Source organism: Cetorhinus maximus, chromosome 16, assembly GCF_964194155.1.
Source record: "Cetorhinus maximus chromosome 16, sCetMax3.hap1.1, whole genome shotgun sequence".
NCBI lineage: Eukaryota > Metazoa > Chordata > Chondrichthyes > Lamniformes > Cetorhinidae > Cetorhinus > Cetorhinus maximus.
Genome location: NC_135894.1, coordinates 18840482 through 18855802, shown reverse-complemented (window position 1 = coordinate 18855802; position 15321 = coordinate 18840482). Strand labels below are relative to the sequence as shown.

The 15321-nt window shown below is 41.3% G+C and overlaps 1 protein-coding gene across 1 annotated transcript in view; it reads left to right on the top strand.

Moving 5' to 3' along the window:
- LOC144692043 (uncharacterized) overlaps positions 1-15321 on the top strand; it is a 158686-nt gene that overhangs the window by 15778 nt on the left and 127587 nt on the right. Inside the window, exons 5-8 of the mRNA XM_078560601.1 lie at positions 2850-2983; positions 8113-8147; positions 13357-13463; positions 13750-13883. Coding sequence (XP_078416727.1) covers positions 2850-2983; positions 8113-8147; positions 13357-13463; positions 13750-13883 — 410 coding nt within the window. The remainder of the gene's footprint in view (positions 1-2849; positions 2984-8112; positions 8148-13356; positions 13464-13749; positions 13884-15321) is intronic.

Genomic DNA, 15321 nt, shown 5'->3' with positions numbered 1-15321 from the left:
TGCTTCCAACGCATTTTCATCCTTCCTTAAATAAGGACACCATACTGTACACTGTACTCCAGATGTGATCTCACCAATGCTCTGTGTGACTGAAGCATAAATTCCCTACTTGTGTAATCAATTCCCTTCACAAATTATAACATTCTATTAGCTTTCCTAATTACTTGCTGTACCTGCATACTAGCCTTGCGATTCATGCAATAGGACATCCAGATCCCTCTGAATCTGAGCTCTGCAATCTCTCACAATTTAGATAATATTTTTCTTTTTTATTCTTCCTTCCAAAATGAACAATTTCACTTTTTCCCACATTATACTCCATTTGCCAGATCTTTGCCCACTCACTTAACCTATCTACATCACTTCGTAGCCTCCTTACATCCTCTTCACAACTTACCTCCCTACCTATCTTTGTGTCATCGAGAAATTTAGCAACCATAGCTTCGGTCCCTTCAAGCTATTCAATTATCGTAAAAAGTTAAGGCCCCAGTACTGATCCCTGTGGCACACCACTTGTTACATCCCACCAACCCAAATATTTATGCCTTCTATGTTACCTGTTAGCTAGCCAATCTTCTATCCATGCCAATATGTTACCCCCTATACCATGAGGTTTTATTTTCCTAAATAATCTCTGATGAGGCACCTTAACAAATGCCTCCTGGAAATCTAAATACAGCACATCCACCGATTCCCCTATATCCACAGCATATGTGACTCCTTCAAACAACTCCAATAAATTGGTTAAACATGATTCCCCTTTTACGAAGCCCAACATGTTGACTCTGCCTGATTGCCTTGAATTTTTCTAAGTGCCCTGCTATAGCTTCTTTAATATTAGCTTCTAACATTGTCCCTACGACAGATGTTAAGCTAACTGGCTTAGAGTTTCCTGTTTTCTGTCTCCCTCCCTTTTTTTGAATAAAGGAGTTACATTTGCTATTTTCTAGTGTAATGGAACCTTCCCCGAATTTAGGGAGTTTTGGAAAATTAAAACCAACGCATCAACTATTTCACTAGCCACTTCTTTCAAGACCCTAGGATGAAGTCCACCAGGACCCGGGGATTTGTCAGCTGGCAGCTCCAACAATTTGCTCAGTACCACTTCCCTGGTGATTGTAATTTTCCTGAATTCCTCCCTCCCTTCCATTTTCTGATTTACACCTATTGCTGGTGTAATGCAGAAAATATGAGAGCCAATATCCGGCCAATCAGCTCCCACAAATAGCCATGTGATAATGGCCAGCTAGCTTGTTTTGTGATGTTGACTAAGGGATAAATATTGGGCAGTACACTACAGATAATTTCCCTGCTCTTGTTGAAAATATGTAGTGCCATGGGTGCTCTTACATTTACCTGAGAGGGCAGATGAGACCTCAGTTTGCCATCTCATTCGAGTGGTTGCACCTCCACCAGTACTTCACTTCCTCAGTACTGCATTGGAGTGTCATCCATGATTTTTATTTTGTGTGTAAGTCCTGGAATGGGACTTGAACCCAGGGCGAGTTTGCTACCACTGAACCACAGCTGATGCACAAGAAGGAACTATAGGTCATTTGGCCTGACAACAGTCACTGGGGAAAATGCTGGAATCCATTTAGAAAATGGCAACAGAGCACTTAGAAAAGGATAATATTAGTCAATTATGAAAGGAAAATTGTATTTGACAAATGTATCAAGAGATTTTTTTAAGGTTGTAACTAGCAAGGTAGATAAAGGGGAATCATTGGAAGTAGCATATTTGGATTTCAAAGGCATTCAATACAGTGTTACACTAAAGGTTGTTCTACACGATAGGGGGTCGGGAATTTGGGTTTACTAATATTCGTATCTTTTGAGATTGGATGAAGGACAGAAAATAGAGAACAGAAAAAGAGAGCTATTTCTAGGTTGAGATGCTGTTAGTAGAAATGTGTCAGTGTTGGGGCCTCAGCTATTTACAATCTATCTTAATGACTTAGATGAAGGGACCGAGTGTAATGTACTCAAGTTTGCTGATGATACAAAGCTGAGTGTCAATGTAAACTGTGAGGATGACACAGCTAGAATATAGGTGGTTAACCTGAGAAGTTGGCTGGTATCAGTTGACTTCAGACTGTTTATGAACATTTGGTGGTGAGAATATAGCACATGTAAATGATCAATATTAAGTTCTCCAGGTTTTTTTTAATCCTTTGATGGGATGTGAGTGTTGCTGGCAGGGTAAGCATTTGTTGCCCATCCTTAACTGCCCTTGAAACACCGGTGCTGTGCTGCCAAAGCTAAACCTTCTGTCGACTCCAGAGTATCCATATATGCGTTGAGCTTGGCAGCTTTCCCATAGTTTGTTGTTTTACCCATACTTAAAATGATTTTCTCACCTGAGCACCCTCAGCAGTTCACCAGACAGCAGCTAGAAGTCAGATACTGAGTATAAAAGGAGCCCATTCCCCTCATTATTGATAGAAACCTCAACTAGAACTAGATCATGTTTCAGCTATTATAGGTTCTAAACAGGTCAGGTATAGCAGGCTACAATTAGACTGCAGCATGACTGCGTGAGAATTCTCCACCTTGCTGGGTTCAAGATTATTATGGTATGTTTGGGGAAATATGTTGATGAAAATTAATTTACCAAAAATTATTCTTAATAAGTAACCAAATACATACTTTATTTGAACAAGGGACTCATTACTTTTTTAAGAAGTGTTGGCTTTTTGTGTTCCTTTTTATATTTAAATGACAACTAAAACTGTCTGGAATTAATTTAGTTTTGAATACAATTGTTGGCCATGTTAATTGTTTTACACTTCAGCTTTGAAGGTGAAAGAGAACAATTTTTGTGGACTTTTCTGTCTGTTTATGTTTAGAAATGCAGTCATTGTCATCGGACTGGAGCTTCTGTGAAATGTGCTCTAAGATACTGTAGGAAGCTCTATCACTACCCCTGCGTAAGGAGTGATAATGGTGTAATCAATGAAAATGAAATCCATGAAGTTTACAGGTAAAGTGTTCTTTCCCCATTATTGCCCTTAAACTGCGTAAAGCTGTGTCAGTGACTCAACTGTCTCTAAAACAGAAGCAGCAAATAAAACAGAAAGCACTGGAAATACTAAGGCAGTCAGGCAGTATCTGTGGGAGTGAAAAACAGAGTAACCATTTCAGGGTTGTGACCTTTCAGAATTCTGCAAATGTAATCAGTTAAACTATGCTACACCAAAATGTATGATGCATCTAAAGTGGCCATAGCTAACTCCAAAAGAATAGACAAACAAGGTGGAGTCTTCGCATCATTGAGGTTCATATGAGGTCTGCTCTCGAGGGATAATGGCAGACCGATGTTTGATGCAGTGCATCACTGTAAATGGCACAAAGGCATCCTCCTTGGTATTCACCATGCAAGCTGGCAAAGACTCCCCACTGGATAGAATGAAATATCCCACTTGTTAGGCTTGAGCAAATAGCCTTCAGTGAGGCATTACAGGATGGATCAAAATCCTGCACTCCTAATTGAAATCATCTGTCTTGATGTTGAGTTCAATGCCATCTTGCCAGGCCCCTGCTAAACCCCTTCATAGATTTCTAGCAAAGATCTGCAAGACGTGGAAACACCTGGTGGTTTAACCGTGGTTGCCTAGTAACAAGCCTGCATCTCATTAGAAGTGTTCCTGGGCTTGTTGGATCTATCTCAAATGTACAATGGGTGGGGAACTTCAATGTCCACCACCAAAAGTGGCCCGGTAGCATCACTACTGAGTGAGCTGGCAGAGCCCTAAAGGACATAGCTGCTAGACTGGGTCTGCAGCAGGTAGTGAGGGAGCCAACAAGAGGGAAAAACATACTGGACCTCATCCTTACCAACCTGCCTGCCACAGATGCACCTGTCCATGACGATATCACGAGGAGTGACCACCACACAGCCCTTGTGGAGATGAAGTCCTGCCTTCACATTGAGGATACCCTCCATCGTGTTGTGTGGCACTACTACTGTGCTAAGTGGGATAGATTTTGACCAGAACTAGCAGCTCAAGACTGGGTAACTGTTATGACACAGCCGATAAATGCTGAGCTGTTCAAATCCCAGAGGGGAACTTGAAACAATTGTCACAACTAATTTTCAACTTGTATAAATTTTGAGGTGCGTGCCTTGAATTCAGTAATACCACCAAGTCTTATAGGTTTTTATAAAACTAGATTAAACATTTATTAATAAGATAAATGATTTTAAATACATACATACATCTACAAATTACTATGATAACTTCTAAATCCCCTAATCAATCTAACTCCCAGTTATGCTTTCATTAAGGCAACAGTAAGACACACAGATTTTATAAGACCCAGGCAAAGACCCTGAACAAGTCGATTCCCAAGTGAGTTTTCTTAACTTCAGCCCTTTGAGGACAGCAGCTTGAGGCATAGATGCTGAAGGATTTTCACACACCTGTAAGATCTTAAAAATGCCTTCATTTACAAGCATCTTCTCTTCTTTATATGTATCTTCCTCTTTGAATGCAAATGCCCATTGTTTCACTATGTCTTTGGACTTTATCTCCCTGATAATAAAATCCTTTCATAGCACTAAGTTTTACCAGTAATCTTTGGGAAAAATAAACACACTGTTTCTAAACTTCACTTGGCTAGGTGACACATTTCACCCCTCCTTTGAAAACAATCTAGCCTGGTTTATTTAAAAATGCAGATGTTCCCTTGACACCTGTGTTTTTAAACTTCCCCATGTTTATCTAATTAACATTTCAAACCTAACCTCTCTTCTCAGATCAAAGCACCCAGAATAATTCAATTAAGACACACACACACATCCACATCTCACTATTGCACTATTTTACAATAAGCTCCAATAACATTATGGGAATTATTATATTTTCCTGACAGCAATCATGAGGTGCTGTGGGCCATCAGCAGCAGCAGAATTGTACTTGACCATATCCCCCCCACCATCACCCACTCTACCATTACCACCAATGGGGATCAACCCTGCTTTAATGAAGCGTGCAGGAGGGCATGCTAGGAGCAGACCAGGCATACCTAAAAAATGAGGTGTCAATGTGGTGAAGCTACAACACAGGACTACTTGCATGCCAAACAGCATAAGCAGCAAGTGATAGAGCTAAGCAATTCCACAACCAGCAAATCAGATCTAAGCTCTATGGGCCTGCCACATCCAGTCATGAATAGTGGTGGAAAATTAAACAACTCACTGGAGGAGGGGGCTCCACAAATATCCCCATGCTGAATGATGGGGGAGCCCACCTCATCAGTGCAAAAGATGAGGCTGAAGCATTCGCAACAATCTTCAGCCGAGTGGATGATCCATCTCAGCCTCCTCTTGAGGTCCCCAGCATCATAGATGCCAGTCTTCAGCTAATTCGATTCACTCCACGTGATATCAAGAAATGGTTGAAGGCACTGGATACTGCAAAGGTTATGGGCCCTGACAACACTTCAGCAATAGTACTGAAGACTTGTGCTCCAGACCTTGCCCTGCCCCAAGCCAAGCTGTTCCAGTACAGCTACAACACTGGCATCTACCCAGCAATGTGGAAAATTGGCGAGGACAAATCCACCCGGCTAATTGCTGCCCCATTAGTCTACTCTCCATCAGTAAAGTGATAGAAGGGGTCATCAACAGTGCTACCAAGCAGCACTTGCTTAGAAATAACCTGCTCACTGCCACTCAGTTTTGGTTCCGCCAGGGCGACTCAGCTCCTGACCCTATTACAGCCTTTGTTGAAACATGGACAATAAAGCTGAACTCCCAAGGTGAGATGAGAATGAATGCCCTGACATCAAGGCAGCATTTGACTGAGTGTGGCATCAAGGAGCCCTCGCAAAACTGGAGTCAATGGGAATTGGGGGAAAACTCTCCATTGGTTGGAGTCATATCAAGCATGCTTGTGGTTGTTGGAGGTCAATCATCTCAGTCTTAGGACATCACTGCAGAGCTCCTAAGGGTAATGTCCTAGGTCGAGCCATCTCCAGCTGCTTCATTAGTGACCTTTCTTCCATCATAAGGTCAGAAGTGGGGTTTTAAGCTGATTGCAGAATGTTCAGCACCATTCATGGCTCCTCAGATACTGAAGCAGTCCATGTCCAAATGCAACAAAACCTGGACAATATCCAGGCTTGAGCTGACAAGTGGAAAGTAACATTCACGCCACACAAGTGCAAGGCAATAACCATCTCCAACAAGAGAGAACCTAACCATCTCTTGACATTCAATGGCATTCCCATTGCTGAATCCTCCACTATCAACATCTTGGGGGTTACCGCTGACTAGAAACTGAACTGGACTAGACATATAAATACTGTGGCTACAAGAGCAGGTCAGAGGCTAGGAATCCTGTAGCAAGTAACTCCACCTGACTCCCCAAAACCTGTCCACCATCTACAAGGCAAAAGTCAAGAGCGTGATGGAATACACTCCACTTGCCTGGATGAGTGCAACTCCAACAACACAAAAAGCTTGACACCATCCAGGGCAATGCAGTCCACTTGATTAGCACCCTATCCACAAGCATTCACTCCCTCCACCACTGACGAACAGTGGCAGCAGCGTGTACCATCTACAAGATGCAATGTAGGAACACTCCAAGCCTCCTTACACCGCACCTTCCAAACCCGCGACCTCTACCATCTATAATGACGAGGGCAGCAGACACATGGGAACACCACCCCCTGGAAGTTCCCCTCCAAGCCATACACCACCCTTACTTGGAAATATATCGCCATTCCTTCACTGTCGCTGGGTCAAAATCCTGGAACTCCATCCCTAACAGTTCTGTGGGTGTACCTACACCACATGGACTGCAGCAGTTGAAAAAGGTAGCTCACCACCACTACCCCGAGGGCAATTAAGGACGGGCAATAAATGCTGGCCCAGCCAGCGACGCCCACATCCCATAATGAATTTTTAAAAAAACCTGCCCTATGATGTATCAGCGATCTCCCAGAAGTAGTTTCTCCATATGGATTCAATGCATGGCAAGAGAGGAGTTCGCTAAAATAGACAAAATGTTTTACTCAAGAAGGCCAGGCTTTGTTTTTCAACAATGGCTTGTTGACTCCACCTCCTGCAAAGCCAATTCCACGATCTCAGATCGAACACTACCTCTGGAGTGCGTCGTTCCCCTGAAAATGAAGTGCAATCCTATTAGATTTGTCCTAGATAACCAAGATCAATATTGCAAAGATGGCTCTTGTGTTCTACTCTTGGCTGTTACAGCAAATGTGGAGAAGCAATGGCTCTTGGAAGAGCACAGAGTTTGCAACTTTACTGTAGTAAAATGAGAGGACAGTTCAATATTTTGCCCTGAATTGTTTCATAAACTCTGCCCAACATTGCATCACCAGTACTACTTGACAAAGATTCTGGGGCTATAAAGGTCATGAAGCACATAACTGTCCTCCAAAACACCTCACATGCCTACTTAACCAGCTGCCCAGAGGAGATGGGCTCCTCGGACCCCTCAAATCTGATGTTTGTGTTTGATTGTGAACATACACATCTTGCTGATGTGGCACAACAAGACATATCCTAGAACAAACTTGGATAAAGGAATAGTGAGATGTTTGCCAGTTTAAGGGGATAATGCTGGGCTTGGCATGGAATTATGGAAATACAATGAGGTGTACTACCCCTTTTTACCAGCCTGCCCTTCCGGACCTCCTACCCCTCTTGAAGCCAAAACACCACAGTATCATTGGATGGCCACGGAATCTCAGGGCTCAGCAAGCCTCTGACCCACAGGCATCACTCATAATAAGCATCAGCAAAAAGACCCTGATCTTGGCAATCTACAAGATTGAAATGTGCAACCCTCCTTATAAGTAACTGCATGGACCCATCTGGAGTTGCAGAACAAGCAAATATGGCAACTATATTGATTTTCAAAAATAACTATAGCAACAAAAAAGACCTGGCCTTATGCACTGAATTGGATGACGAGGCAAAACTTGATGGGCTGTATATCACTGGATATCGCAGGTTCCTGTGAGATTTTTGATGCATGTATATAAATGCCCTTGTATGTCCACTGCTAGAAGATGTACATGCAATGTATAGTAAGGTATGTCGTGTGTTTCTGAAATTTATTTAAATTTCATCCACAGGATTTGGTGTCGGAGACACAAAATTGAAGGTGAAGGTAATAAATTTTCTGATCTTTCATTTATAGAAAGAAACCAAACTGTGCTGATATATGTTATAATTCAGTTCCATGGTTTGAAAAGTGTTGGTATTTCCAGAGTCATAATGAAGCAAATGGGATCGGTAAGGGGTGTGCGAGGGGACAGGCATATGCCGGAGTGTGATGGAGATTGAGTGAGTAGCAAATTAGATTCACATGGGAATTCGGTGCACGGGGGAGAAAAGATATGTGGTATACATAGAAATTATTCTAAATTAATTAAGTGAATAATTAAGTTAACTAAATAACCAGTAGTAATGGCAGGACAGGTGTTATGTTGCAGCTGTGGAATATGGGACTTTTGGACGCCAAGGTGATCCAGGACAAACACATCTGCAGAAAGTGTAAGCAGCTATAGGGATTCTGGATCAGGATTATTGATCTTGAAGCCGAACTGCAGACACTGCAACAGAAGGGACGGGAAGAAATATCTGGACATTTTGGTCCAGAAGACAGTCACGTCTCTTAGAATAGGGCTGCCTGTTTTGATCAGCTGTGAGGGACAGCAGGATGTGACCGTGAGTGAGGCAGGTAATGGGACCGAGCAGACACTAGTGGAGGAGCTTCAGACTTTACAATTGTCAAACAGGTTTGAGGTGCTCACAACCTGTGTGGATGAAAGCAAGGTCTGCAAAGTGGACAAGCAGGCTGGCCATGGCACCATGGTGCAGGAAGTCGTTCAAGTGGGGGGAGCAATCAGGGATGTAGTGGCAGGAGAAGACAGTGTGGTGAGGGGGATTGACACTGTTCTCTGCAGCAAAGAGCGAGAGTCCAGAAGACTGTGTTGCCTGCCTGATGTCAGAGTTCAGGACATCTGCTCAGGGCTGGAGAGGAACTTGCAGTGGGAGGAGGTGTATCCAGCTTTTGTTGTCCATGTAGGTACCAACAACACAGACAGAACAAGGAAAGAGGTTCTGCATAGTCAGCATGAGAAGCTAGGTACCAAAGAAAAAAGCAGAACCACATGCAAATTGGCATAGGGTAAATAAGATTAGAGAGATGAATGTGTGGCTCAAAGACGGTGTAGTGGTTTCTGGTTTGTGGGGCACTGGCACCAATACTGGAGAAAGTGGGGGCTGTACCATTTGGATGGTCTACGCCTGACCGTGCTGGGACGAATGTTCTTGCAAATTGCATAACTAGGGAAGTAGAGAGGGGGGGTGAGAGATAAAGCTTGGAAATATGTGGCAAATCAAGGGTTTTATTCGAGGCAGGGGACCATAATAGTAATATGGGAAATGAGGGTCAGTGAATAACAGGAAGAGCAAAGAGATAAAACCCAAGAATACACCAATAGTCAAGACCAGATGTTACAAGGACAACAAAAAGACAAAACTAAAGGCTCTCTAGCTGAATGCTTGTAGCATTCATAACAAAATAAATGAATTGAAAGCACACATTGAAGTAAATAAATATGATTTGATAGCCAATACGGAGACATGGCCACAGGATGACCATGCCATCATTGGTCAGCAGTGCTGCCCCTCTACCTTTTTGGGTTCTGAATGTTGAGGGGTATGTGACATTCAAGAAGAATAGGAAACTAGGTAAAGATGAAGGGTTAGCACTGTTAATCAAGGATGGCCTTGGTGCAATAGTTAGCAATGAGCTTAGTTCAAGAGATCAGGATGTAGAATTGGTTTGGGTGGAGATGAGGAACAGTAGGGGAAAGAAGTCACGAGTGGAAGTGGTCTACTCGCTCCCTAACAGTAACCACAATTTAGGACAAAATATGCAAGAAGAAATATTGGATGCTTGTGATAAAGGGACGGCAATAATCATTGGTGATTTTAATCTATATATAAACTGGAAAAATCAGATTGGCAGTAGTAGCCTGGATGAGGCGTTCATAGAATGCTTTTGAGAGAGTTTCTTAGAGCAGTGTGTTCTGGAACTAACCAGAGAGCAAGTTATATTTTTAGACTTGGTATTGTGTAACATGACAGGATTAATCAATGACCTCAGAGTGAAGGCACCCCTAGGTAGCAGCAGCCACAATATGATTGAATTTTACATCCAGTTTGAAAGGCAGAAGAGTGGCTCTAAGACTAGTATTTTGAACTTAAGCGCAAATGTGTGGGCATGAAAGCTGAGCTAGCTGAAGTGAACTGGAATACTAGTCTAGGTGATAGATCAAAAGAGAAGCAGTGGCAGACATTTAAGGGTATACTTCAGCATACACAGAATAAGTATATTCCTACTATAAAGAAAATTTCTAAAGGGAAGACCCACCATCCGTGGTTAACTAAAGAAGCTAGGGAAAGCATCAAACTTAAGGAAAAAATGTATAACTACTCAAGATGCGTGGCAGGTCAGATGATTGGTCAGAATATAAAGAATGGCAGAGAATGACTAAAAGGTTAATCAGGAGAAAGAATTTGAAGTATGAGAGGAAGCTAGCTAGAAACAAAAACAGATAGCAAGAGTTTCTACAGGTATTTAAAAAGGGAGTAGGTAAAGTGTATGTTAGTCCTCTGAGGTGTGAGAATGGGGAGTTAATGGGAGATAGTAAGGAAATGGCGGATGAAATGAACAAATATTTTGCTTCTGTCTTCACTATAGAGGATACAAAAAACATTTGAGTAATAGATGTAAATTAGGAGGTGAAAGGGAGAGGGGAACTTAGTGAAATTACAATCACTAGGGAAGCAGTTCTGAGCAAATTGATGAAGCTGCGGGCTGACTCGTCGGTGGGTCCTGATGGGCTTCATCCTAAGGTCTAAAAAGAGGTGGATAATGAGGTAGTAGATGCGTTGATGTTAATCTATCAAAATTTGCTAGATTCTGAAATGGTTCCATCAGACTGTAAAGTAGCAAAATAGCCCCTCTTATTCAACAAGGGAGTGAGGCAGAAAACAGGAAACTATAGGCCAGTTAGCTTGATGTCTGTCGTGGGGAAGGTGTTAGAATTGATCATTAAGGAGGTTATAACAGGGTACTTAGAGAAACTCAACGTAATCGGGAAGAGCCAGCATGGCTTTGTGAAAGGGAAATTATGTTTAACCAATTCATTGGAGTTCTTTGAAGGAGTAATATGCGCTGTGGATGAAAGGAAGCCTGTAGATGTGCTGTACCTGAATTTCCAGAAGGCATTTCATAAGGTGCCACATCAAAGGCTGTTGTGGAAAATAAAAGCTCATGGCGTAGGAGGTAACCTATTCGCATAGATGAAAGATTGGCTGGCTGGAAGAAAACAAGAGTATGCATAATGGGTCTTTTTCGGATTGGCAGGATGTGACGAGTAGAGTCCCGCAAGGATCTGTGCTGGGGCCTCAACTTTTTACAATTTATATCAATGACTTAGATGAGGGGAGTGAAGGAATGATAGCTAAACTTGCAGATAACACAAAGATAGGTAGGAGAGTATGTGAAGATCACATAAGGAGGTTGCAGATGGATATAGATAGGTTGAGTGGGCAAAAATCTGACAGATGTAGTATAATGTGCAAAAATGTGAAGTTGTTCACTTGGTCAGAAAGAATACAAAAGCAGATTGTCACTTAAATGGTGAACGACTGCAGAATTCTGAGATGCAGAAGGATCTAAGTGTTCTAATGCATGAATCACAAAAATTTAGTTTGCAGGCACAGCAAGTAATTAAGAAGGCTAATGGAATGCTATTTATTTTGAGAGGAATTGAACATTAAAGTAAGGACGTCATGCTTTAGTTGTACAGGGCATTGGTGAGATCACATCTTGAATACTGTGGGCAGTTTTGGTCTCCTTATTTAATGGCTGTTCCAATAGCCATCTTGCTTCTGGAGATTGCTCGTGAACTAAAGTTAGTACCTTCTGGCTCCTAAAACCAACCTGGATATGCTGAAGGTGTGACGGGTTCTTGGAATTCACACATGGTAACAAGCAACTATCAGTTACAATCGCACAACAATCAAGTTATTTGTGGATGTATCCAGCCTCAAAATACTTTACCAAAAATCTAAGTAAGAGTTTTGTACATGCTCTGATGAACAAGTTTCTCTGAATTTCGGACTTTCTCCATGAGGTTCATGAGGATATTTAATTTACAGTCTTCATCTCATCGTTGGACACAGGAGAGTATTTTTCCACAACAACTTGGTGATGCAACTATAATCAGAGTGGTGACTGATCCCAACTCAGTCTGAATGGGGGAAGGGAGGCAATCGCTGAGCCCCAAGAGTAATGATTGTAGAGGCTTTGGAACAATGCATGCCATTACAACATTGGAAAAATTTTTATCTTATGAAGTGTATACAGGGAAAAAAATGAAATGAAAATTTTATCCCTTATATTTTTATAAAAATAAGTCACTCTTACTTCCTTATGTTTGGCACGCTAAGTCGGTGAGTTTCAGGCTCTCCTTGGCGGAACTTTGTTTTAGTTGGCACTTAGTCTACTTCAGGATCTTACTTGACATATTTGCATAAAATGTTTCAGAGTTGTACTGAGTTATTATGATACTGAAATCATTTTTAAGTCACTTTATTTCTCTAAGAACAAACACAGATATTGCTGCAAGCTGGTGCCTTTTTGTTAAGTAAGGATTCTGTATCAATGGGATTAAAAGGCAGAGAATAAGTTTAGAGAAAGAATTCTTCAAACGTAAAACTAGCTTTGAAATGCATTTAGGATATGTAAGCTAAATCAATATTTATTGAAAGAATTTAATTCTCCACACCTCTGATCATACAACTGTTAGGCTCATATCATTAAGCTCTGTTACTTACACAAAGCATAGTTTGAAATTAATGCATGCAATTCAATATGTTACAGGAAAAGTGAATGATTTGTCAAAGAAACGGGGTATTTAAAGATACCAAAGGGTTTTAAACTTGATGGAAGCTCACCAGCATTAAGGATGTTAGGTAGATTGAGAGAGATATTTGAAGTGTGGAAAGAAGCATACTTCAGTCTTTACATATGATCAATTGCACCCTTCAATGCTCAGGATTAAATGCTTAGATAAGGTTAATAGTTTTTGCAAAATAGCAGCGCAGGGGTAAAATCCAGCATTGGGCCAAGTTTGGCTTGTGTGAAGGTCAATACTTCTCTGGACTTTGTTTTCTGCCAAAGATTAGCCTTTGGAATCCAAACAATAGCTCAAGATGTATGAACTGTAGAGTACAGAAATGATATTGTAAAATTGAGCACTTTGTCATTTCTTTAAAGTATGGCATATTTGGTTCAGACAGCTCTGCTGGAAGGTCTGAAGGTGTTCAGGACACTGCACAAACTAAAGAAAATGAGCTGGAAACACAAATAAAGGCTACCTGTAGCCTAAGGAAAGACTCTCAGGTGAGACTCATGGAATCTCACAGTCAAACAGCTAGATCCTCATGTGCAGGAGGAAAGCAACAACTCTCTTTGTGTTGAAATGTGTTATTGATATTAATATCAATCTTAATATTTTTAAATTAATTTGCTTGTAACTTAATATTTTATCTATTTTTCTTTAATAATTTTTTAACTTAACTTTGATATCTGACCAGTTGATTTCTGTTGTTAATTTGCTCAAATGTTTGAAACCTTTTGAAGTGAAAATAGGCACTTTTCTTCATGTGGAAATTATTCCATTTCACAGAGATACTCTATTTGCAATCGGAAAGAAGCTGATATAGACTGTGAAGTTAAGGGCTGCATGGCAACTTATCGCTTGCATTATGCAGCTTCTGACGGCGTAAGGTTCGTTAAAAACATTGACAAAGGAGTTGACAGGTGCGTAAGTTATTGATCTGTAAATGTAACATTTAACTTTATCCAGAGTATTGAGCATATAATCTAAACTGGAGCTCCCGTCCCATAATGACTAGAGAGCTGCACTGTCGAATGTACCGCCTTCTGGATTCTGTTAAACTTTGTTAAGTGGAGGCTCTGTCTGCCCTAATATGAAACACAAACGTTCAGCAGACCTTGTAGCATCAATGGAGAGAAACAGATTGTTTTAGGTCGGTGACCTGAGATTTTCTGAGAGATATCTTAGCGATAAAAGTTTTTACGCAGGCAGGGAGGGGAGGTAGGAACAAAATGGGAGGCACGAGAGATTAAATGACAAAAGGGATGATGATGCTAGGTGAAAGAAGATGGTAATTTGACACGTAAAGCAACAGAAGATGTATCGAGAGGAATGGGGAAGCAAAGTTGTCACCAACAGCTGCCAGCAAAAAAGCACAGAGAGGAAAAAATGGGGGTAGAGGTTATGATCTGAAATTGTTGAACTCCATGTCGAGTCCAGAAGGTTACAAAGAGAATAGTCGAAAGATGAAGTGTTGTGCTTCAAGCCTAGTAATAGATTCCATGACACTGTTTTGAAGAAGATCAGGGAGTATTCCCCATTGTACTGGCTAATATCTATCCTTCAACCAGTAACGCTAAAACGGATTATCAGATCGTTGTCACACTGCCATTTGTGGGCATTTGCTGTGCATTAATTGGCAGTCACTTCTACGTTAGAGCATTGACTATGCTTCAAATGTACTTAATCGGCTGTACAGTGCCTTGTGTAGTCCTGAGGTCATGAAAGATGCCATAGAAATGCTATCTGTTTATATTGGCTACTTACATTTCTCCTCATTTGATCACATGGGGGATGGAAAACCAGCCTATCAGAAAGTTTGGACCATCCAGTAGCCTCCTTACTCAGATAGTCATCTCTACCACTCTTGTGTAATAGAGCTTTGTCATGAATGATGGCTTATGAGCAGTGAAAAGATCCCCGAGGAGCAACATAGCTGTGATTTCCTGGCAACAGCCTTAGGGATAGATAATTCAGCTGCTCCCTAACTTTGAGGTTCAAAATTGAGGGTGTTTAGATAGAATAAATAAGTAGAAACTGTTTTGACTGGTGTGTGGATCACTGACCAGAGGACATAGGTTTATGGTAATTGCCAAAAGCATCAGAAGAGGGAGATGGAGTTTTTTTTTGTTCTGAATGAGTTGTTTTGATCTGGAGTGCACTGCCTGTAAGGATGGTGGAAGGATAGTAGTAAAATAAGAATTGAATATGTACTTGAAAAGGAAATATTTTCAGGACTATGGGGAAAGAGCTTGAAATATATACCCAAGCCAGAATCTATCAAGTGACATATGAACATACGAACAAGGAGCAGGAATAGGTCATTCAGCTCCTTGAACCTGCTCCGCCATTCAACAAGAT